Here is a 24,612-nt window from a genome sequence, read left to right as displayed (position 1 = left end):
AAAGATTGCTGATGACACACAGATTGGGGGAGTGGTAAATAATACAGGCTAAACAGGGCACAAGCAGACACTGTGTTTCCATACAGCCAAATGTAAGGTCTTCTAAGAACAAAATATAAGTAATAGTTACAGGATGGGGGACTGTATCCTGGAAAGCAGTGGCTCTGAAAGAGATGTGGGGGTCGTGATAGCTAATCAGCTAAACATCAGCTCCAGGTGTAATGCTATGGCTATGCGCTTATGCAATCCTTGGATGTATAAATGGGGATATCAAGCAGGAATAGAGAGATTATACTACCTCCGTACTTGGCACTGGTCAGGGGTGGCTCTAGGTATTTTGCCGCCCCACGCACGGCAGGCAGGCTGCCTTCGGCGGCTTGCCTGCGGGAGGTCCCCGGTCCTGCGGATTCAGTGGCATGCCTGCGGGAGGTCTGCTGAAGCCGCGGGACCAGCGGACCCTCTGCAGGCATGCCGCCGAAGGCGACGTGCCTGCCACCCTCACAGCAACCGGCAGAGCGCACCCCATGGCTTGCCACCCTAGGCACACGCTTGGTGTGGTGGTGCCTGGAGCTGCCCCTGGCACTGGTGCAATCTCTACAGGAATACTGTGTCTAGTTCTGGTGTCCACATTTCAAGAAAGATGTTGAAAAATTGGAGCAAGTAGTGTTATACTATCCAGTAATAAGACAGATACAGAAATCCCTGAACTGACCAGGAGAGAACACTTTGGTTTAAATAGTAGCTTTGTGCCCTCTACCAGTCTTTTTTTTTGCTGTAGACCAGGGGTCGGCAACCCAAAGTACGCGTGCCAAACACGGCATATGAACTGATTTTGAGTGGCATGCTGCTGCCTGCTGTGGTCCCAGCCCCCCTGCCCACTGCTCTCCCTTGTGAGGGCAGGAGGCAGAAGCTTGATCCTGCGGCAGCCAAGCTTGCTCCCTCCCCCAGCGTGTTGCTTTCCTGCCCCATCTCCTCCTTCCCTGCACTGATTAGCTGATGGCCCTTGCGAAGGGGAGGGGGAGAGGGAGGGGGGAAGAGGAGAGGGAGGGGGAAAAGTGGCAGCGTGCTCGCTGCTCTGTAGAGGAGGCAGAGAAGAGGTAGGGACAGGGCATATCCCTTCCAGCCCCCTGCCTTGAGATGCTCAGGGCAGGGGGCTGGGAGCACCCCCATGAGCCAAGCACCCCAGCCCTCTGCCCTGAACCCCCCCCACAGCCCTCTGCCCTGCACCCCACACACCCCCAGCCCTCTGCCCTGACCCTTAAACCCCTCCACACCCCCAGCCCTCTGCCCTGCACCCCTCACCCCCCCAGCCCTCTGCCCTCATCCCTGTACCCCCCCATACACCCAGCCTTCTGCCTTACACCCCCACACCCCTACTGCCCTCTGCCCTGACCCCTGAACCCCCCGGTCTGGGGTCCCAGCTGCTGGCCCCTTGCCAGCTGGCATCCCAGCCGCAGGTCCCACTCAGCCCGCTGCTGGCCTAGGTAAACAGAACCCCAGGCTGGCAGCAAGCTGAGCAGGCTGGCGGCGTAAGTCAGCATTTTAATTTAATTTTAAATGAAGCTTCTTAAACATTTTGAAAACCTTGTTTATTTTACATACAACAATAGTTTAGTTATATAATATAGACTTATAGAAAGAGACCTTCTAAAAATGTTAAAATGTATTACTGGCACGAGAAACCTTAAATTAGAGTGAATAAATGAAGACTCGGCACACCACTTCTGAAAGGTTGCCGACCCCTGCTGCAAACTTTTGCATAATCCTTTGGAGTTTTCACACTGACATTTCCTTTCCCTCTTTAGGCAGAACAGGAGAGGATGACTCAGAAACTGCTGGAACAAGACTTGCTGCTGGATGCTGCCCGTGCCAACATTATAGGAGAGCTGCAAAGCATGCAGAACGAAAAAGCCCAACTTCAAAAAGAGCTGTGAGTGAAGAATATTCTAAATCTTTATCCTTTGATCTCTTCTCCCTTGCATACTAGCAGTCTTTGGTGTGTCCTGGTCCCTGTATCTATCCAAGCCTCCTACAGGCTCTACTTATTTCCTGCTGGCTGATACTTAATCGGGACTTTTGAACACAGTAAAACAGGTACCAATAAGCATGTCTGGTATATAACATAAAATCCATTTTCTGTTCACGACATCTAAGATTGTGAGGTATAGAACTCCAACTCAGATGTTTCCTGTCTCACTTACACAGGGAGGCCTTGCACACAGAGCATGCTGGCTGCAGACAAAAAGCATGCCTAGCTGAGGAGATGACAACCACACAGAAGGTGCTCCTGGAGTCTACTATCGCTAGACTTCGAGGTGAACTGGAGACAGCACTGAAAGAGAGAGGATCTCTACTGATGGAGAAGGAGAGTCTTCAGCAAGAAGTACAATGGATATTTTACAGTCTCTTACTTTAAAGATGTATCATAGAAGACATTTCCATCTACTTTGCTAAAATTCCCATCCTCCCCAGTATTGGTCCCATGGTGAAGTAGTATAGTCTCATATTCTCTGCAAATGTGGAAATATGGGTTGGAACATAATCTTTGGCCTCCTCCCATTCTGAGGCTTTAGTGTCATGGCAGACAGCATTGGTGATATGTCTAGTAGTGCATGGACATAAGAGAGTAGATTGCAATGTAACAGTTATGATATTGCTTTGCCCTGTCAGGGAAGGGAACTGAGGAAAGTGCCTTGTTTCTAATTTCTGGGTTGGTCTGTGACCCCTCTGTCTGAGATAAAGGGCTACATCTCTCTGTTGGAAGTATTAATGGATCTCTAGGGTGGATCTAGTAGAGTCGCTTTTTGGCTGATTTTAAAAGTGACTTTATTTTAATTTCTTATTGCAGATGAAGAAAACAGCAAGTGATGTAACACAGGAGAGGAACAAACTGGAAGTGGAACTAACTGGGAACAAGGTACTACCAAGTATGCATGGCTTTGCTCTGACTTCTGATTCTCTCCCTTCTTTTGGGTTGGTATCCATAGTACAAACAGTGTTATCTTAACTGAACCTGTGACAGGGAGGTGAGAGTTTTTCTTTAGCACTGATGGTAGTGATGCTAGATGGCTTGTAAAGGACACATGAATCTCTGGACTGGACTGCAGGATTGCATCTGCTTTAGCAAACTTTACTGCGACAATTTACCATTGGTGCAGCTCTTTTGACTATAGCAGTGATTGTAGCTGTGATGAGACAGAACTCAGTTATTTTTACAGCTATATAATCCGTGGTTAGACTCATGTCCACACTACAGCTTCCACCATTGCTGGAGGTTGATGGTCACATGAGACTCTTGCTGTTCCTTAGGGACTGAATGCACCACCTCAACAGTATTTTCAGCCCTCACTGAATTCTGAGGTCATATGTACTTATCTTCTGTGTAGCACTCTCAAACCTGCATAGCTTGGAGAAATTAAATGTTGGATTTGTGATGTATCTTCAGTGTGTTTGCAGCATAGTTACTGCTGAGCTTACCTGACAGGTTAACTTTTTGGTGAAGGCTGAATCACTAGTGCTGAAGGGAAGGTAAAAGCAAGTAGCTCTAGGTATGAGGGCCTGTGAATAATTCACACACTGGGGGTTGAAATTTGGTCCATTGATATATATTGTATCCAAGACACTTAAGGAAAAATCCAATTGCAATCATGTCTTTTGTTTTGAAGCTAGAAATGGGTGCTATGAGATCTACACTGCAGAATCTGGAGAAAGAGAACAAGAGGCTAATGGATCGCTTGGTGGCACTGGAACACCAGCAGGTAACCTGAGATTTTCAGTCAGCTTTTGTTGACCTGTGTACTCTCGCCTTCAGTTTGTTCTAAAATAGGTAGGTAACCCCAGTGTTGACTGGTGAGTAACTATGTCAGGAGTCAAGCTACAATCTGAAATAGTTATCCTGATCACATGATATTTCTGTGCCTAGTTTCCATACTAATGGAATGTGAGAGAGGAGAGACAAAAGCATAAAATAACGGCTACATGTTAATTTTGTTTTCAGGTTTCCATTTGAATTTGTTAAAGAGTAAAAATGTTCATGCTGTGTGGGAGGGATTTTAACTAGCTGAAGGGACCACTTATGCTATGGCTACACTTGGAGTTAGAGGTGTGATTCCAAACTTGTGTGGATCTACCTGTGCTAGCGCTCCTCAAGTTAGAGTGCTAAAAATAGCTGTGTAGCTGGGGTAGCGGCAAGCAGTGACACAGACTTAGCACCCCGAGTATGTACCCATGGGGTCCTGAAGTACAACTATATCGGGGATTTTCCCATGGGTATTCTGTTCCATTATGTAGTGTAGGTGGGACTTTAGCCTGTATACACCATAACATAGAAAATAGCTAGATACAAGTCAGTTAACACTTCTGTTGGTACTTGGAGATGTCATTTCTGCTGTCTATTTTCCTGTCCTCTCTCACTATTGCTGTAGCACTGAAACTTGACCAGTGCTAGAAACAGTGGAAGTGTTAGTGCAGACCAGCTGCAGAGCTTTTACCACTGTGTTCTCCAACTGTACTGAGCAGGTCCAGGTCTCATGGTAGTAAAAACTGTCTACGCTATTTGTGTCAGCGTGAGACTTTCAGAAAAACACCACTGTAAATAGGTCCTCTAATCAGGAAGCTAGAGAAAATTCAGCTGAAACAGCTTATGTCTGTCTGTCATGTGGTGGTCAAAATTAATTATAAGATAGTTAAGTTCTTTAAAGTTTCATAGATTCATAGACTCTAGGACTGGAAGGGACCTCGAGAGGTCATCGAGTCCAGTCGCCTGCCCTCATGGCAGGACCAGATACTGTCTATATTATTAAAATATAATAAGTGACAATTTACCATCTCCCCTTCACACACAAAATTAGCTTCACAATAATTAATCAGTCACTCATAGGAGTATGAATCAACAAAATGTTCTGAAGCTTAAAAATAGTTCATCTCCATAATTTTCCAATTCTTTGTTTCTTCTGGTACCTGCTCTCACTCTGAACCATTTTTTTGCCTATGACTCTTGCCTTCCCCACTCTCTGTCTTTTGCCAATTCCTTTTCTCCTCCTTTCCCTCTTGCCAGAGGGCAGGTTCTTCTGCCATTCACTTTCTTGCTGCCTGTGCTTGAGGTTAGGCTCTATGATCCAGGGATTGGTCTAGATGGTTGAGAACCAGTGTGTGCCTGCTTCTTCCTATAGGCTGGCATGGCTTATGGTGGTATGACTACATCTTTCTGCTGCTATGTTGTTTCACTTGGTGAGAACTCTTGACCTCATTTTTAAATGAAAATCTGGACAAAACAGGAGGACAAAGGTAGTTCTAAAACTTGAAGGGAAAAAGGACTAAACCTCAGGGAGAGACAAGATGCTTAAGCCCAAGTTCATTTTGGCTTGTTTTTCCTAGGAGACAGTGACCTCTGCTCTTGTTTTCCCAGTATGCTCAACAGCAGGTCGAACAGGTTCTAGCAGAGCTGACTGACAGTAAGAATAAACTGGCCTACGACAAAGGAAAGCTTCAGGTACCTGATTTTTGCCTTTATTTCAGATTGTTTAGAGCAGGGAGAAATCCTTCTGCCCAGCTGATCCAGGATTATTTAACCAGACCTTCACTATTACAGTTGGAAGGAAGTTCTTGTATTTCCTTCTGCAGATGTCCTCATTTGTGCAACAGCTGCCAAATATTTTTAAGGCGTTTGGGATTTAAAACTGTCTTTGATCCTAGTCAGACCATTTATTGCCTTTAGGTAAAAGACTGGGTTGAGATGCCTCACTTATTACAGCTATAGGATTCCGGGTAAACAAGCTATTGGATGTATGAAAATCATTGAGTAACAAGGAAGGAAAGGGGGGCATTTTAAAGCAACACACATGTTTAGAAACCCTTGTCAAAGAGAGCCTGGGAGTTTGGGGTGTCTTGATAAGCAGGTTATTCCAAGGGGTAAAATAAGAAGGGAACAGACTGCATGGTTATAAATATAGATAAAATTAAAATAAGTGCACAATAGAAGGGGATGACGAAAGCGAGATATTTTCATTTCTGAGTTGCAGGTGGGTGCCTTAGAATTTGGGAAAGGGGTGCATTGATTTTGGGCTGCTTGTGAAAAAAACAGCATAGAAAGGGTCAATAGAGAGAATGGTGGCTATTTACATGGTGAAACAGCTGCATGTTTGTGTAGTGTCACTACGTCTGGTGATTATTGTGGAGGCTTTAAAGTCTTGATAGACCAGCACGAGATGAACAGCTATTCAATAGGTGTGCAGTTTTCTCAATCTCACTGCAGCTACACAGAGGTCTGTTCCTGAGTCCCTGGGGTGGTTATTTGCTGCACACCTCACCACTCCACATCTGAAATGGTTGAGTTTGCACCGGAGACAGCATGGCAACTCGAGGCCAGGAGTCTCTTGTAAAGTGCTGAGTGATGAGGGAGGAGTTTCTTACAGGGGGAGCAGCTTGTTCCTATTCTGCTCGCCACAATGTGATGAGATGGTTGGTAACAAAGTCCATATTGGTCTTTTATTGATGAGTTGGTGGCAAGCACCTCCTATATGTCTTTGAAAAGTGGCAGTTGTAGTATCTCCTGGATTGTGTCGAAGAGGTTCTCTCCTGCAATATAAGGCCTGATGTTAGGAGGAGATGTATTAGGAGGCCTGACGTTAGGAGACCGGCATCCACTTAGGTTTTGTGCTCTCATGGTTCCGGTTAGTCTCATCGTTAAATTCAGTTGTACATCAACTAGCTTTGTGTGGGGAGAGTTTTTGACCACACAGGAGCACAGTAGTCTCTAACTAAGTAGCAAAGAGCTGTGCAGTGTTTGCGCATTAGCTTCCCAAGCTGAGCCTGCAAGCTTATTGAAGAAGCCATTTCTTTTCTTAATCTTCTGAGCTACCTTCGAGAGGCAAGTGTGTGAGCTAGAATTACTCCTAAATATACTGATGATAATCATAGGTGAGGGGCCAAGACACTATATTGAGCTTTGTATTAAAATGATTCATCCTGTTTTAATTTTGCCTTTCTGTGAAGATAAAGTGAAATGACTTTCTTGCTGTTCTTCATATTCTGAGACTTTGCTCAGTGTTAATTTCTTTTAGGTTTACAAACTCTCCCCCTCTGCTTCTGTGGCTGTCTCAAGCTCATTCCTTCTCTTCACCGTGACTCTGTCTCTGCTTTTTCCTTTAGACCAAAGTACAGCAGCTGGAGGAAGAACTGCAATCTCTTGCAGATGCACATTCAGAGAATAGCCACCTTCGCACGCTGAATACAGCCTTGGAGACCAAATACACTCAGGTACAATCAAACTCAGAGGATTCTTCACTTCTCAGCACTGAAGTTAAACTGCTCCCCTCAAGAACGTCACTAGTTTAATACTAACTTTTATTGTTATAAATTACAGGTGAATGTAGAACTTGGCTCTGTCAAGATTAACATGCAAAGGATGGAAGCTCAGCTGAAGCAGGTACCAAAACAAAAGGCTATTTTCCTGCAAACGTACGGTGTGTGTTTAGGGCTGTACCTTGCCAAATCGGTGGGATTGTAGGAATTTTTATATCTTTCTACTCCTGGCTCACAATAGAGTGTATAAATTGTCACAGATTATTTGGTTGCTTTTCTGGGAGAGGAAAAGGAAGAAGACATTGAATGTTCAGGCTAATCTGATCTAGATCACTTATTCAGTCTTGCTGGGAACAGCACAAAGAGGGGTTATGTTGTGCTGGGCAGAGGTACCAAGCTTGCATGTTTTATTTGGTGCACTGGGCTACGTTTTCTGCTAGTCTTGTTTCGGTGTCTGAGAAGAAACAGAAGTCTGTGAGTGCCAGTTTAATATTGCAAATTAGTTCTTGGTCAGAGAAGGAAATCCTTTAGATTCATAAAGAAAATTACAGGTTATAGTAACTGCCTTAAAGTGTGTTCTGTTGGGCTGTATTGCTCCTAGAGGGTGAAGGAAAATGCTCAAGTTGTAGGATATGCAAATTTATAAATTCTGTCTGGTAACCAAGAGATAGTATGTGCCACGCTAGTTTGCACTACAGATGAGAGAGACAGGATGCAGCAGTGATTTGGATGGGATCCTGTAGCGCAGTAGGCCTTGGTTCAATTCCCTGCCCTACCACTTACCTCCCTAAATCATCTAGTCGTCATACCTATAACAACACTGCCTGACCTCACAGGGATGTCGGAAGGATAAATACTGGAGCTGGGCAGAAAAGTGTTTCCTTGTCAAACAAACATTTTCTCATCCTGAATTGGGATAACTATCTCAAATTTTCGAAAACCAAAAATCCAACAACAAAAATTTGGTTTGGGGCACTCAAAATGTTTAGAAAAATCAAGAGTTGTTTTGAACTTGAAAACCAGAATTTTCAATTTTTTTTTTTTGAAAAACTGATTTGAAAAAATTCATCTAACTTAACCCTTTCCTGCAAACAGTTTCACTTTTGACAAATGGGAATTTTTTGACAAATATTTCATCAAGCAATTCCCAACTAGCTTTGGCAGATACTTTAAAGATTGTGAGACAGTCTGACATTGTGGTAATGGGAGCCATAGATCCACACCAAAATCTGAAAGCCCTCAAACTTTGGGAAAGCAATTTACAAAGATAATAAGTTATCTCCATTCTACAGACGGGGGAAAAATGGAGACACAGAAAGGTCTCACAGCAAGAGGTTGGCAGAATCATGACTATAACCCTTAGAACAGGAGTCGGCAACCTTTCAGAAGTGGTGTGCCGAGTCTTCATTTATTCACTCTAATTTAAGGTTTCACGTGCCAGTAATACATTTTAACGTTTTTATAAGGTCTCTTTCTATAAGTCTATAATATATAACTAAACTATTGTATGTAAAGTAAGCAAGGTTTTCAAAATGTTTAAGAAGCTTCATTTAAAATTAATTAAAATGCTGATCTTACACCGCCAGCCTGCTCAGCTCGCTGCCAGCCTGGGGTTCTGTTCACCTAGGCCAGCAGTGGGCTGAGCAGGGCCTGCGGCCGGGACCCCAGACCTGGATGGGGAGGTTTCAGGAGTCAGGGCAGAGGGCTCGGGTGGAGGGGTTCAGGGATGAGGGCTGGGGTGTGTGGGGGGTGTAGGGCAGAAGGCAGATATGGGGGGGGTCAAGGGTCAGGGCAGAGGACTGAGGGTGTGTGTGTGGGGTGCATGGCAGAAGGCTGAGTGTGGGGGGGGATCAGGGCAGAGAGATGGGGCTGTGGGGATGCAGAGCAGAAGGCTGGGTGAGTGTTGGGGTGGGCGGGGTTCAGGGCAGAGAGCTGGGGGTTTGGGGGTGCAGGGCAGAAGGCTGTGTGTGAGGGGTTCAAGGGTCAGGGCAGAGGGTTGGGGGGTATGGGGGCTGCAGAGCAGAAAGCTGAGTGTGTGAGGGGGTCAGGGCAGAGGGTGTGTGGGGCTCAAGGGTAAGGGCAGAGGGCTGGGGGGTATGGGGGCTGCAGAGCAGAAAGCTGAGTGTGTGGGGGGGTGAGGGCAGAAGGCTGGGGGTGTGGCGGGGTTCAAGGGTCAGGGCAGAGGGCTGAGGGGTATGGGGGCTGCAGGGCAGAAAGCTGAGTGTGTAGGGTGGGTCATGGCAGAAGGCTGTGGGTGTGGGGGGGAATTCAAGGGTCAGGGCAGAGGGCTGGGGGGTATGGGGGTTGCAGGGCAGAAGGCTGGGGGTGTATGGGGGGTCAGGGAAGCAGGCTGGGGGTGTGTGGGGGGAGTTCAAGGGTCAGGGCACTAGGCTGGGGGTGTGTGGGGGCTGCAGGGCAGAAGACAGTGGGGGGGGGATTAGGGCAGATGGCTGGGGTGCTCCCAGCCCCCCACCCTGAGCAGCTCATGGCAGAGGGCTGAAAGAGATATGCCTGTTCCACCCCCTTCCCCAAGGCTCAGTCCCTACTTCTCTCTGTCCCCTCTAGGGAACTGCCTGCACGCTTTTGCTCTTCCCCAGTCCCCCTCCCTAGGGCCATCAGCTGATTGGCGTAGGGAAGGAGAGGGGGCAGGGCAGGAAAGCACCACACTGGGGGAAGAAGCGGGGGAGAGGGAAGCTTGGTTGCCGCAGAACCAAGCTTCTGCCTCCTGCCCCCACAGGGCAGAGCGGTGGGCGGGGATCTGAGTGGGGCTGGGGGCCAGGACTGCGGCAGGCGGCTGCGTGCCGCTCAAAATCGGCCTCGCGTGCCATGTTTGGCACGCGTGCCACAGGTTGCCGACCCCTGCCTTAGAATGTTCTGCCTCACATGACACAAGATTAAGTTCCAAATGATGATCTGTTACATTCTGCTTGGTGAGGTCACAGTATATAGTATGATAAGAAGGGGAAAGGCATAGTGACACTGCATATAGTTCTAATGCTGTACTAGTGAGCAGTGATGTCTCAGTGCTAATAAGATATAAAGGGAAACCACAGTGATTTAGCTTTCAGTTCATGCCCGGTCTACAAAGTATTAGGAAAGAAAACTGAAAACCCACTCAAATTAATCAGAAATAGTAAATGATGCTTTAAAATGACTTACAAGGTCTTTATAAAGTAATGCAGTGCAGGGATAAGATGCAGCATCTGTGAATGTGGCCTCTGTTGTGTCTTCAATGGGATAGATATTTTGGGAGTAGTTACCTTACTGTGTGCTCTTCTGGTTTTCTTTATTTCTTCCTCTTTCCCTCCTCCCACCCATTTCTGTCTACTTGGACTGATTAATTTGTTTTGTAGCAACAATGCCACCAAGAAGAAGAAAATCCCCAGAGAGGCCCTGGCAGCAGAAGCCCAGTGTTCATTACTTTAAGTCAGATATGGGTGATTTGGGAGAGGGAGCTGCAGGCTTTGGATCGCATGCTTCTACTGTCCATTGCCCTTCACACTGGGTTCATTTCATGCCGGGTCTACATTCAAGGAAGTCTGCTTCTGAATGTGGTGGCTGTCCTAGAATCTCTCTGAGGACTTTGTTAAATGCTATTAAGACCATGGAGGAAAGATTGGAGGATAAAATAGATATCCTTGCTCCAAGGCTATTGAAAGCTGAATGGTCTGCCGAACTTAGTGAAGACGATGTCCTGACGGTGAGTGAAGACTGAAACAAACTAGCAGAGTTGCCCAGCCTACAGCCTACCAGAGCATTTCAATACAATCTACTAATGGCCGATTCACTAGCATTTTGTCATCATGTGTACATCATTTTAGTTTACACAGGTGTATAAATAGATAATACTATACACAGAAACAATCTATCCAAATACACACAAAAGAAGCTGAACTTAAAATACAAATCAGTACAGGTGACTTTAAATCTTATTAAAATAGGTAGAATCTGTTTGGCCAGTACAAGTTTGTGCCTAGGTTTATGTGGCCCTCCTGTGTAATAATGTTGGGCACCTCTGAACTAGATGATGGAAACTTACGGCAGTTTCTGGGGGCACTAATAATTAAATTGTTAGCAAAAATGAGGAAATACTGGAAAATACCAAATACAGGTGTCTTTGGGAGCTTCTTGTTTAGAAAGGTGCAGGCTCAGTTAATGAAGTCCACTTAGAAGACAAAGTTTTCAGACTGAAATTATTTCTGATTCTAGACTTGAGATAATGTAGTTGTGGTCCTGTCTGAACTGTTGATGTAAAAAGGCCAGACCACCTTCTGACTGATGCTATATATTTAGTTTGTTGGAAGACAATCAAGTTTGGTTTGTAATGGGATTGGGACAAAGGAAGCCCTCTGTGTTCTAAATTGTATCTCGGTAGCCCAGCTGAGAAGCTGTGAACTTGATTTACAAGCAGAAGTTTCAAGGAACAGGTAGAAACAAACTTTGAGTTACCCTGGCTGACACAAAGTAGATCACCTTTGATTTTGAGAAAGCCAAAAGTATTTAAGCTTTAAAGTGTTTTTTTTCCTTAGGAAGCAGAGATTGGAGAATATTGTGTACCTGATACTCAGAGGACATCGCTAAAAGTTATATTTTTGGAATACAAAATAGCAACTGGCTTATTCTGGTTTTCATTTTTTAGACAATATGTCAGCAGTTTGGCTAAAATCTCTTTCTTTCTGCCATCTCTTTTTGAATTACCTATTTTGTGTTCTCTTTTAATATTAAAACAAGTGGTATACCCAGAGACTTGTTCCTATGCCTAGAACTATTGTTATGGCTGGCAGTATCCAGAGGAGTCTCATGAAAAGTGGCCTTTGGATTTTGCAAACAATTGACTTGTCCCTCCTTCCTCTCTGTTACAAACTCTGGATTATAAGGATTGTGTTTATTGGGAGATTAGTGAGCGTCGCTCTTTTTTTGCTTAGTCTGAATTTCTTATTTCATCTGATTTTAATTTTGTCAGATGTTATATAAAATATTGCAGATCTCTAATGATAATAAATGTAACAATTAAACAGTAACATGCACTAAAATGAGGAAATGCTTGAAGTATAGATGATCTTCAGTGAGAAACCATAAAGTAATGACTATTGATAAAGGAAGCACCCGTGACTCTGTACATCGTAACAAATATTTAAAAATCCGTTAAACTAGAAGACTATTCTCTAAAAATAAAACCAAGGAAATAAATCCTATCAATAGATTCAGGAGAAAACACAGTTGCTTGTTTCACTGCTGCTCATGTTTAATTTATTTTCAAGCTTGGATTCTGAGGGAAATATTGGATCTTTGTTTCATAGAAGTCAAGAAGAGGGTTAATGCCCCCTGAAGGAAACTACTGCAGCCCCTACTGAGGTTGGAGTTTCCAGTTCCATCTCTTTGTCTCCCTCACAGAGGCTGGATGAGGGTTGGCAATTTCTTTATAATGCTTGTTTTGAAAAATAAAATCTCTTGTTCTAAATACCGAATCAAGGAGTCTAGATTTCAGGACATCTGGACCATTTCGCTGGTAAAGTCCCTCTACCACCTTAAATTGTAAACTATTAGAACCAATTCCTTTAATTTGGAAAACTAGAATTCTCCTTCTTTCCCTGTCTCTTTGCAAAGGCACAGACCACTCTTGAACAGAAAGAAGAAGAATTTTCTATTGCAATCAAGTCCCGTGATGAGGCATTGCGAGAAAGTCAGAAAATTAAGGGGCACATGGAAGCCATGGAAGAGAGGGAGAAGCAAAAGGCAAGGAAACAGGATTTTTCTTTAAAGGAGACAAATCTGATATAGTCTGGCTCAGATTCCAGCACAGCAAATTTAAACATCAACATAAGTCTTATTAGCCTGTTGATGTCTACATGGACAACAGTGCTCCAATACTGGTTCTGGAATGAGTGTATCAGCAATTGGGACCTGATTCTTCTCTTACATGAGTGTAAATCAGGACTTAACACTTATGTAAAATGGGTGTGAGGAATCCCCAATTTTATATTTAATGTTTGGCCCTAAACTTTTGAATAAGGGTGCAAAACGGAGTCTGGCAGATGCAACATAGTCAATGTGGACTTCATAGTGGACAGTACCACAACATGCTATTAGAGTTTGTATTCCACTCTTGCTTGTGCCCTATGCTGATGAGAACTGAATGCCACAGAGGCAGCATGTTCAACCAGTGTTGGTAAAGTTAAAGGGGTTAAGGCTGGCCCTCCTTAGCTAGAATGACAGGTTCCTCTGATGATTACACCAAAGGGTGGGTGGGAAATGGAGAGGAATTCTGGAGAACTTTTCTCCTCCCGGCACACCTTTAAATACAGGCTGAAATGGATGTTCTGATAATTGGCCCTACAAATTTACCCTAATTGTGAAGTAAACTGTAAATAGTAAGTGAAAGTTCATAAGATGTCACAAATCATAACAAATGTTGACGGGAAAAGACAGACTGAATGAGTCCATTAACCACTCCTTTTTGGAGGCCTTAAAGTGACTTTAGAGAAAAAAATTGGCTACTGGCTGCCACTCGCACCATCTCTTGGGACTCTGTCATCCTGATCCTGAGAGATGTCCTGACCAGGCCAGAGAGAGGGAGCCAGGTGACACTGCCACTGGCTCCAGCAGAATCCCAAATACCACTTGGGATGTGAGACGACTTCTCCTCACCCCGCCCAAAAGTATGTGCTTTTCCTTCCCTGCCTTATTTCTTCTTTCCTATCCCCCCTCCTTTTTCCTTCTGTCTAATAAACTCTGGCTTAGCTGGCCAAGATTATATTTTGTAACATTGGTAAGCCTGTGACCAGAAAGAGGCAGCTAAATGCAGTGCCCTCCAAAATATGCAACACCCTTGATGCGGGCACACATTTGCTAGGTCTCGGAGTGAATAAGATCAGATACTGTGCCTGTGTTTTTCCAGCAGTGAAGCTGCAAGTGAAAGACAACACTATACACAGAAACTTCATTTTCTATCTTTGCTGTTCTTTTCTCTCTCCTTGTGTGTGTGTGTTTGTCTTGTTTTATCTTTTAGGTAGTGGAATTGGACTTTAACAAGAAGAAGAAAAAGAACTGCGCATACCCATCTTTACTTCTTTTCTTTTCCTCAAAAGGACAATTATTACCATCTAAAAAAACTATCAGACAAGGGTTTTTTTTTCCTTTTCTAAAAGGAAAGGAAACAAGGGATGTTGTTGAAATGAAAACCGTATTTAATACTTTTCATTTGAAATGCTTTAACTGTGTTTCCTTCTTTTCTTTATCTTTAATACAAGGCTAAAAGGATTTTTAATTGTGCGTTTGCCATGGTACTAAGCAGGCTGAAATCGCTATATACCAAACCCCAAAACTTGTTTAAAACTGTTTAATGTTGGACAGTGCCTGGGTTATGTTAACACCTTTAGCCCATACATTCCATCTAAATTAATTCAACAAAGACAAGACCAATCTTCCCTGAGCCTGCAGGGGTGTAGCCTACTTATGATTTATATAAAGAGTATGATCAAAGTGGTTTTTATTGGAAGTCAACCAAATTTCCCCCCTCTGCCTGCTTTCTTGTATTTTAGATGGCAACCTTAAAGCGCCAACTAGAGGAGGCAAAGGAAGATAACGACAAAGTGACAGCTGTGCTGGAGAATGTGCTGGCTTCTCACAGCAGGATGCAGGCAGCTCTGGAGAAGGTGCAAACTGAGCTGGGGCGCAAGGATTCTGAGATCACAGGGCTCAGAAAAGACAGGTAACTGTGCTTGAAACTTTCTGTATCTGCAATGTAGTGAAAAACTAGACAAGCCAGACCAAGGAATGGCTTGATCACTAGCTCTTTTCCTAGGGCTCAAGACCATTATCTGCCTTTTGGTAAGTAAGCAGATTGTATAGGACCAGATAAGGTAGTTCCCAGTGAACCCAGTTTGTTTTTATAGTCCCTGCAGGTAGTTTTTTTTCTGCAATATTGGGAGAATGGAGTCATAGCAGTGAAGCACCAGCTGATCTGCCCCTCAGGTACACATGACCAGTTCTGTAAGGGTTGTAGTTGAGAATAAACTGCCTTCTCTGTTAACCTATCATTCTTGTACAACAGGCACACTGCAGTTACTTCATAAAAATATCTCCAGAAGTCAATCATGTATAGGGATTTATAACTGGGAATAGTGGGAGTCAGCATCCAAAAACCTTTTTCATACTGTTTTAATACCGTTAACTAAGGGATTGGCAACCTTTGGCACGTGGCCCATCAGGTTCGCCGCTTCAGGCCAATGGGGGCTGCAGGAAGGGCGGCCTGCACATCCCTCAGCCCGCGCTGCTTCCCGCAGCCCTCATTGGCCTGGGGCAGCAAGCCGTGGCCAGTGGGAGCTGCGATTGGCCAAACCTGCAGACGCAGTAGGTAAACAAACTGGCCCGGCCTGTCCGGGGCTTACCTTGATGGGCCACATGCAAAAGGTTGCCGATCCCTGCCTTAACATATAACATTTTTCCCCACTGAGGTATAACTCCTTGAGTATCTCTGCAAATTTCAGGGTGCATATACCCTGCAATGTGTCTTACTTTGTGTAGTAACTGTTGATCGTTTTAAATTTTAGGAGAAGTGCTCTGTTATTATAAGGCCAATATCTGATAATTAAATCCCTGTAGGAATTTATGTAGGCATCTAGCAGAGAGGAGATTGTAGTGTAAATGTAAATAGCATATTAACTGTATTTTTGTCTCTGATCTAACTTGACAAGCGCATGGAAAGACTACTCCGTTTCCTGTGAGGACAGAATTTATTCTGTATTTCTTTGAGATTTTTATTCTCGTTTGAATCAGTTAACATCCTGGCCCAAAAATCTCACAGGTCAAAGATATCTGAGAATTTACAACACTTTCTTCCTTATGTTTGTGGACTCTGTGTAAACTGTAAAAGAAAGTTTCAGATTAATGAGTTGGCAGAACATGTAATTACAGTTGTGATGTGAGCCAGTGAAGCATGTCAGCCACATGTACAAAGGTATTTATAGGCAGGCAACTCCTGTCAGCTATGTATATAGTGCCAGTCATGATACTATAGGCCAGCAATCCCTGTGTGGCAGATTTTCATAAATGGGAGATGACTGTACATTGTCTCACAGCAAATCATAGTGCTGGAAACTCGATAATGCTATAAAATTAAAACTGATCTTGGATGCCTAGACCTATGGCTATACCAGTTAGCTAACATTAATGTCATTTGGCCTCTACCTTTACATGCTGCTTGGGAATACACCAGGTGGTATGATATCAGTGGCTGAAGCCAATTCATAGTCTCATGTTGTGCATAAGAAAGGGGGAAGAAATTGGGGGTTGAGAGAGAAGATGGACTGAAATTAAAATTCAGTTCTAGTCCAAACCAAATACTTTGAAGGTAGAAAACTGAACTGTGATATGATCTCTGCTCAGCAGGGGAAAGGAATGCATAGGTAGCTTTGCTGTTAACCATGCCCCTTGACCGATTCTTTATTCTCTCACTCCTTGTGTTTGCAGGACCCAGAACCAACAAAAAATCCAGAGGTTAGAGGTAGAATTGGAACAGTACCAGGCCAAACTGGTTGTCGTAGAAACTCAGCACAATAGTCAGGTAGAGACCAAGTTTTTCCAATGATAACAGGTTTAATTAGTTCTATGGTACTGAACCATCCTGCTTTTTTGGAAGATGGAATGTGGGAGATTACCTGCTGGGAAACTTACAAGGCAAAATCTGTAAACATTGGGGTAGATCATTTTCTGGAGATTATAGAAAGGAAGTTTTACTCCATCCGGAGATGCCTTGAGAGAGGTAAACTTCCATCTATCTTCAAAAGGGAACAGAGAATGTGGACAAAATGTTTCTGAAATGTGCATTTCCTTCTCATGAATACCTTTATTTTGTTCTTCACATTCTCCTCTTTACCTCTTTTTTGTGGGGGGTGGAGGCGGGGGTGGGAGCACTGCTGCTTGTGTTTAAACTTAAAAATATTTAGTTTACTCTTCTGGTTTTTGCTGGTGGCACTGGAGGCATGTCTTGGGCCATGTCTATACCAGGAGCAAATTAAAACAAAATGGGTTTTAAATCACAGTTCTAACACTTAAAGACAATTTTGCCCTTAACATAGAGAGGGCTGCCGTTAGTGTCAGTCATGGTTATGGTGTCTTGTGAAGCCTTGATGGAAAGCAGGATGTGATGCTTGGTCTTCTGAAATTGAGTCTGAGGATCTTTCCTCTGGCAAATACAAATGGTGTGTTAGCAGCCTCTGCTTAATGACTATCAATTGTGGGCAATTGGTGGCCAGAATTCCAGTCCAGCAAATTGACACTGACTGAGAAGAAAACCCCTTCTGTTCTTACGGGGAGGTGGTGAGGGAAGGAGTGTTTATACAAGTTCTTTTCATTCAACTAAATATAAAGTAGATCTCTCTCTCTTTACCCCGGAGGTGGACCCACTTTGTAAAGCACTAGAAGTCGCTAGAGCAGACAACAAGAAACTTGCTTTGAGTTTGGAACAAGCTCTGCAGGCCAATAGTACCCTGCAGAGCAAGCTGATACATACTCAGGAAGAATTGGACAGGAAAGGAATTGAGCATCAGCAATTGATGGCCTGCAGGTAAGAACATGTGCAAGGTGCCGTGGCCGCGGAACACTTTGCTTTTCCATTTCTAACTGCAGAGCTTGTGACCCTTTCCATCCTTTTGTCAGTTATAGAATATTGTAGTTGGAAGGGACCTCAGGAGGTTATCTAGTCCAGCCCCCTGCTCAAAGCAGGACCAATCCCCAGACAGATTTTTAACCCAGTTTCCTAAATGGCCCCCTTAAGGATTTCCTCACAACCCTGGGTTTAGCAGGCCAATGCTCAAACCACTGAGCTATCCCTCTCCCTCAATTGCAGCAACAATCTCTGTGGTGTGGCTATTGAGCCAGCAGCTTGGTGGGTTGATGGACTGGTGCAAAGCCACATGAACAAGCTGTTTGCCTGCTGATGCAGGGACTTCTCCAGGCTCCTCTGCAGTGTTGGAAGCCTGAAAATGGAGCCCAGTCTTTCCTCTGGCTGTATGTGTGGCACAGCCCAGAACGCAGGAGCACTATGCTATTGTTTGAGTGAATAACATGCCTGCGTGGCTGGCAGCACTTGCCACTGATAGCCTTGCAATATGGCTATTGTTCCTGTACTGCCAGCAGGGGATTGGTCTTCAATCAGGGGAAGGAGTCTGCCTCCTGGAAACTGCAGGCTGCTTGCTAATGGAAATCCTTCATGATTTCCTTAGAGATGAGGAATGCTATGAGCTGGAGCAGTCCACCTCATTCTCCTGGGAGAACTCTGCAGGCTGGCCTACAGCAGCCACCTGCTGGCTCTGAGGGGAAAGCCTCCCTCAGGCAAGGAGAATCTGTCTTATATTGCTATTTGGAGCTGTTGTTGAGGAAATAAATGTGCTGAACGTGCAGCTGGATGAACAGATTGAACTGGCCTCCTGGACGGCCATGGTTCAAAAGCTAAGTCAAATCTTTGTGGCGCACATAATGTGGCAAAATGAGGCCCAGCTAAGCAGAGGAAATATTTTTGGACCATCACTTTTTTCTGCTGTTTTCCTTTTGTGGCCAGGTCGTCCCACTCGTAGCGTTTACGAATTCACTCAGTATGACTCATAGACTCATAGAATTCACTCAGTATGGTTTATTTCCTATAGCTTGTGTCTTCCTTCTTTCTTAAAAGGGAGCAGCTAATTGAAGAAGCCACAATGGAAGAAAGGCTGTATACCGAACGCTTGGAGTCCTTGAAGAAGCAGTTTCAGACCGAGCGAGAGGCTATGAGGAAAGCAGGTCACAGGGAATCTGCTGAGGTGAGGCGGGACAGAACTGCAAGATTCCTTCCATGGTCAGTGTCCTGAGAAGAGCTCTGCTTCCCAACAATAAGAAAACAAAAAAGTGACACTTCTTGTCCCCCTTTTGTGTTGCAGTGTCACTTGGTAGCAACATAGATTGTTTTGGCCTGCAGTGGACAAAGTGACGCTCTGGTGGCTGTAGCATAGTTAGTGATAAATTTATCATGTCTGTCCCTCCCCTTTTGTTTTTTGTGCAAACCTAACTATTTCTGTCTAGGGCCTATGGAATAAACCAAAGATTAATTAGAATATGGTTTCCAGGAAGGACCAAAGGCTGTAGTTTGAAGGTTGCATGATGTTTGATAGCAGCATCCAATTACTACAAAATCCTTGTCATAACTTGGTATATGGAAAAGAAGAGGCGGTAAAACAGTCGTCTCTGCTTCTTTGGTCTGTCGTAGGCTATATTCTTTCTATAATCTGTGTCCTCTGACCATAGAAGTATTCAGAAACCCAGGGGTTAAGCTGTGTATTCTTTCATTCCCTATGAATAACTGGAGGATCCAGCTTACCAGCTACTTACCAGGCACTCTTCCTGGTGATGTTCACAGGAAATACATGTCTCTGATTACCCTAGCCAGACATTTTGGGGGATGAACATGAACTAACCTCTTCTGTATGCCTCCTAGCTGAAGAAAGCCCTTGAAGAGGCTTCTTCCAAATCTGCTGAAGTGTCCCGGGCTAACAGGGAGCTGCGGCAGAAAATAATGGAGTTGGAAAAGTCCCTGGTCAGTTACAAGGAGAAGTTAAAGAGCCAAAAAGCTCAAATCAGACACTACTTGGCTTCCAAGGCTAACAACATCCAGAACACAGAAAGGATAAAGGTTTGTGCTCTAAAAAACCCCGTTCATACACCATCTCTCCCCAGAATGGGAAGAACTACTGCTGTCACTGCAGCGGGGCCAGGCCAGAATGCTGCCATTGGGATGGAAAAAACCTGGTGCCAATAGGAGTCTGATAGTGTCAGTAACAGCTGGGAAATGCTTGTCCTTAGTTTCTTTTTTTCCTACATTAAATGCTGCTTTTGCTATGGGGTCAGTTTATAGTTCGATAGATCACTTCATGGCAGTCCTTTGTTTCCCAGTTCAGTGGATTGAATAAGGCATCTTTTTGCCAATGGATCATGCTGAAGGGAAGGGCCTGCAGCTTCTAGCCACCTTTGTGTCCTTTTATAAAAGAGTGATTTCCAGTCAGTAGAACACTGCTGGGTGCTTGTGCCTCCCTCTTCCTGTCTTAATGACGATCCTCTGTGCTGGGCTCCAATTACACTCTGCTGCCTGCTTGCCCTCAGCAGAGCATGTGTTACTCCAAACCTCAGTCACATAGTAAGGATGGGGTCTGGAGCAGCCCAAGCTCTGTCACATGAAACAGTTTCACTGGAGCTTCCTCTTTTCATTTAAAATTATTTTCAGGAGATTGAATCTGAGCTGAGGCAAATGGAGGTGATCAAGGAGCAGTATCAGAAGAAAAACTATGAGCAGGTGGGAGCTCACTGTACAACTTCCCCTTTGCATTAGATTAGAATCTGCATGCGGTCACTGAGATCTCATTTTCATACCATCCCTAGTCACAGAGCATCCAGAAATTCATGACAGAGTTAACAGGTCTTCAGAGTGAGATGCAGACCTTGGCCAAAAACCAGCATGAAGTGGCAACACGGAACAGGCAGCTGGAGAGCCAGCTGGAAATGGAGCAGAAAGTGCGGCAGCACCTAGAGAACCAGTGTCAGGTACCAGGTTTCAGCGTGGTAGCCGTGTTAGTCTGTATCAGTAAAAAGAACGAGGAGTACTTGTGGCACCCTAGAGACTAAGCCACGAAAGCTTACACTCAAAAACATGCTAGTCTCTAAGGTGCCACAAGTACTCCTCGTTCTTTTTAGTGTCAGGTAAAATGCTCACAGCCTTGGAAATACATGATCCTGTCCTGGGGGCTGAATGCTTACTGTCTCTGACCATGTTGCTGAGCCACACCTGTAGGGTCCTATTGCCGGTAGTAGATGCCCATTCCCATGCCAAGGGGGCTTTTATAGCTTCTTTATAGCTGCTTATTGGAGCGTGGCCAGCAATGTATGGCATGTGCTTTTATGGAACTTAATATTTGACCTACTGGGCTGGGAGTTGTTATTCTACCAAAACTTTCCAGTCCAGCTTCCTGCTCATTCTGTTATATAGAAATGGGTTGTGTTATGTCCTGCATGAGCAAAATAAAAAGAGAGGTCTGGGTGTTATTTTTCTCCCTCTAGAAGCTAGACGATACAGTCAAACACTTAAAGAAATGCAAAGAGGAAACTGAGCAGAAACTGAAAGAAGCCAGTGTAGAATCGGAACAGGTGAGTACAACAGTGGGAAAGAAGAGATCCTCTGGTACAAAGCTAGAGTTATCCTCCCTTGAGGATGACAGGATTTGTTTGTGGGACATGCACTGGGGGGCCTTTTAAACGTTAAGAGCAAGCCTTTGAAGAGGTGGGAAGTAAGGTGCAGCCACAGTCTATTTCTCCCCATGGCAATTGGCTGGTGCTTATCCCAGGCCCTTCTTCTGTTAGAGCTCTTAACAGTCTCCTACACAAATTATTATAGTTCAGTTGGGCCTGCAAGAGGAAATTCTCTCCATATCGGTCAGTTTCCACCTGGTTCAATGGCTGGTGTGTGTCGACAGGTTTAAAACACCTGCTCCATAATCTGTCCTCTCCATTAAGCAGTGTGTGAGCTGCTATGTTGTACCATTTTGAATGACATTACACCAAACCATGTCTGTTAAAGGTGTCACATATCCCCATGCACCTCATCGCTTACTGAAAGCCGATGGTATTGCACAGTAATAGTCCAAAGCACGATACCTTACAGAAGTGTTACTACAGTAATTTGGTTCCAAATGTACAGTACTGTAATTACTTTACAAGGGAGGTCTCCAGTGTAGGTAAGGGAGGAAGGTCCTTTCACTTCAAACTCTACAGTACTTTGTAGCATCTGCATATAGGATTGTCCTTAACAAGAGTTCTTGCTAACACAGGATGTGAAATAACTTGCTAATACAGTGGGAGTGGTAATTTTACAGCATTTGTTGTTCTTTAAATGATCCTGGTGCCAGCACATTGCGAAGCAAAGGCCAAGCTCTCTCCCCTCGTTCTTCTGTGGCTTGCTGTAATTAGCCTTCATTTTACTCTCTTCCTCTACCACCTTCTTCATGCTTTTCCCTCTAGTTAGAATTGTCTTCTCTTGGGTTAGTGCCAATGAGAGGCCCATTAGTTACCCAATAAGGGGGTAACAGCAGTGCAGTGCGGACCTTTCCACCCCCTCTACAATGTTGCAAGAGGAGGCCAGGATAGCCAAGGGGCATGCTCTATGCTTACACGGAGGTGGGAGATTTAAAGAAGTGTGGCTTTGGAATTCGGCCTGTCCGGTGTGCAGCCCAGACATTGGAAATGCTAACAGTTCTCTTTCTGACTCTAATCACTACTCTCTTCCTCAGATCACAGCTAACCTGGAGGAAGCTCACCACTGGTTCAAATCTAAGTTTGACAGCCTGCAGCTCGAGCTAGTGAAAAACAAACAGCAGAATATCCCCAGCGAAAGGAACTACGGCAAGGAGGTAAATAAAGGGAATTGCTTTTACTTTCAAGGTAGAGATGCATAGTTAATGGGAGGATGAGAAACAGGGAACAGCCTGTAGTAGAGTTCCCTGTATGTGTCAGAAGAGCAATGGTATTAGTGCAGCCAAGCAGTGCTGTTGCAGGGAAGAGCGCTGGCACTTGTCGAAATGAAAGTAATAGCAAGGTCATGCAGGACTGTAGCAGGGGTTTCCTATACAGAGGTGAGTACCAGTGCCAGAAAAAAGCCAACACTATTTTTTTGGATACATATAACATGGGCAGGAGACGGTTTCTGGAGAACTATAAGAAAACTCTGTCCTGTTGTGATGTTCTGCTGTATGCAGAGCAGGAGCAGAGAGGCGTGATCTCCAAACAAAAATTTCCCCACCTCAAGTGAGGGGAAGAGCAAACCTCAGACCAAAACTTTCCCCCTCTTTTCTATCTCATTTCTTTAGGAGGTTAAAGGTGACAATCAGAATTTTGGTTTCTTAAGCCCTGTTGACTTCTGCAGTTCCCATCAGCCCACACCTCTCTCAGCCCAACTAGCATCTCCTTGGGGCAGGAGAACACTCTCAAAGGAGTAAGCCCCTGGACAAAGGTTTAAAAGTTTAGTTTGTTCTCTCACTTCTTGCTGATGTTTCACAGGATATGCTTATTTGGTGGGCAAATGACATTTGTTTAACCTACTAGGGCAAGATGGGGACAAGAGAGGAAGCCCCTTTCTCTCCATCATCCGTGTCTTGCTTCTCTCCAGCTACATTTTATTTCTGATTAAGCTCCTATCCAAAAAACTGTATTGAAAATGAGTGGCTCTAGCGTGCCTTCCATGACTGCTGCCATTCTCGCCAACACTCATCCAAACAGTTCTGTAAAGAGTTGTCCTTACCTTGTTTTGTATGGAGATCTCAGAGCCTTTGTTACAGCTGTGGAAATTCCCAGATAGCTGTTTGACCTGCCTCTAAAGATGTATCTTGAGCTGCTGCAATCTCTGTATTTTCTGCTGTTGTTCATTGGGAATGTCCTTTAACAGATGGAGAAGGAAAAAGCTGTAAAACTCCCTAGCCAAGCCTCCCTGAATCGCTGGGAGACCAAACAGCAGCTCAAACTCATCTCCAGGAAGTACCAATCAGAGCTAGACAGGAAGTGATGTCATCTAACCCAGGAAATTCCGGGCTGCCATACCACCCTGCAGCTGTGAACACTACAGTTCAGACCAGTTCTTCACATGCTGGAAGATGAGCCCTAAGGCTGAAGTATCTTGATCTATAAGCATCTGCATATTTCAGAAGATTTTTAAGTGGGTATAAGCAGAGGTCCTGTATGAACTGGGTCTGCTCTGTATCAGTGAGGATGACCCTTCAAATAAAATGCACATTGACTGGCTGGCTGATAGACCAGTGCAGACAGGTTTTGGAATATTAATTTAAATTGTGTACTCCAGTTCAGCTTAGCTAATGAGTCTCGTCTGACACATACTAGAATGTATCATTTTGTGAAGCAGATGTCCATTTCCCCCATCCAAACGGTCTTTGAGTGTGACTAGTTTGCTTAAATGCTTCATCATGGAACCACAATTTATAACAAAGAAAGTATTCCTCCCTACAGCTTCCTATACAAGTAAGTTTATGTTCTGGATCTTTGTCTCCAGTCACATCTCTGATTTGTGTTTTAGCAGCGCAAGAGGAGGGTAGTGGGTTGGAATGAGCCCTGCAAAGTGAGGAGGCATCATTATTATTGAGAGCTCAGATTGCTGTGCAGGGATTCTGCCTATCTAGAGGATGGTCTACTGGATTCCTAGGCTGGTGATGGTAAACTTGCTGAAACAGGACAGTTGTCCACTGTTGGATACTGACGGTTGCCTGACCAGTACAGGGAGGATCC

At 44.5% G+C, this 24,612-nt stretch overlaps 1 protein-coding gene across 8 annotated transcripts in view; it reads left to right on the top strand.

Annotated features, from left to right (window-relative positions):
* CCDC150 (coiled-coil domain containing 150) overlaps positions 1-24,612 on the top strand; it is a 44,778-nt gene extending 20,166 nt beyond the window's left edge. For 2 of the 8 annotated variants that reach the window (XM_050969474.1, XM_050969478.1), the window contains 18 exons: positions 1,806-1,930; positions 2,206-2,383; positions 2,849-2,917; positions 3,666-3,758; positions 5,408-5,491; positions 7,150-7,257; positions 7,364-7,426; positions 12,910-13,038; positions 14,844-15,013; positions 16,774-16,867; positions 17,700-17,869; positions 18,974-19,100; positions 19,772-19,966; positions 20,555-20,623; positions 20,710-20,871; positions 21,385-21,471; positions 22,611-22,730; positions 23,187-23,412. In XM_050969474.1, the coding sequence (XP_050825431.1) occupies positions 1,806-1,930; positions 2,206-2,383; positions 2,849-2,917; positions 3,666-3,758; positions 5,408-5,491; positions 7,150-7,257; positions 7,364-7,426; positions 12,910-13,038; positions 14,844-15,013; positions 16,774-16,867; positions 17,700-17,869; positions 18,974-19,100; positions 19,772-19,966; positions 20,555-20,623; positions 20,710-20,871; positions 21,385-21,471; positions 22,611-22,730; positions 23,187-23,315 (2,172 nt within the window). In that variant the 3' untranslated portion in view covers positions 23,316-23,412. Of the gene's footprint in view, positions 1-1,805; positions 1,931-2,205; positions 2,384-2,848; positions 2,918-3,665; positions 3,759-5,407; positions 5,492-7,149; positions 7,258-7,363; positions 7,427-10,873; positions 11,003-12,909; positions 13,039-14,843; positions 15,014-16,773; positions 16,868-17,699; positions 17,870-18,973; positions 19,101-19,771; positions 19,967-20,554; positions 20,624-20,709; positions 20,872-21,384; positions 21,472-22,610; positions 22,731-23,186; positions 23,427-23,761 lie in introns of those variants that run through there. The other 6 variants (XM_050969475.1, XM_050969479.1, XM_050969476.1 and 3 more) reach the window with 6 other exon arrangements.

The sequence above is a fragment of the Gopherus flavomarginatus genome, chromosome 10, assembly GCF_025201925.1.
Source record: "Gopherus flavomarginatus isolate rGopFla2 chromosome 10, rGopFla2.mat.asm, whole genome shotgun sequence".
Classification (NCBI taxonomy): domain Eukaryota; kingdom Metazoa; phylum Chordata; order Testudines; family Testudinidae; genus Gopherus; species Gopherus flavomarginatus.
The sequence above is the reverse complement of the archived record's forward strand: the minus strand, read 5'-3'. Positions and strand labels throughout refer to the sequence as shown.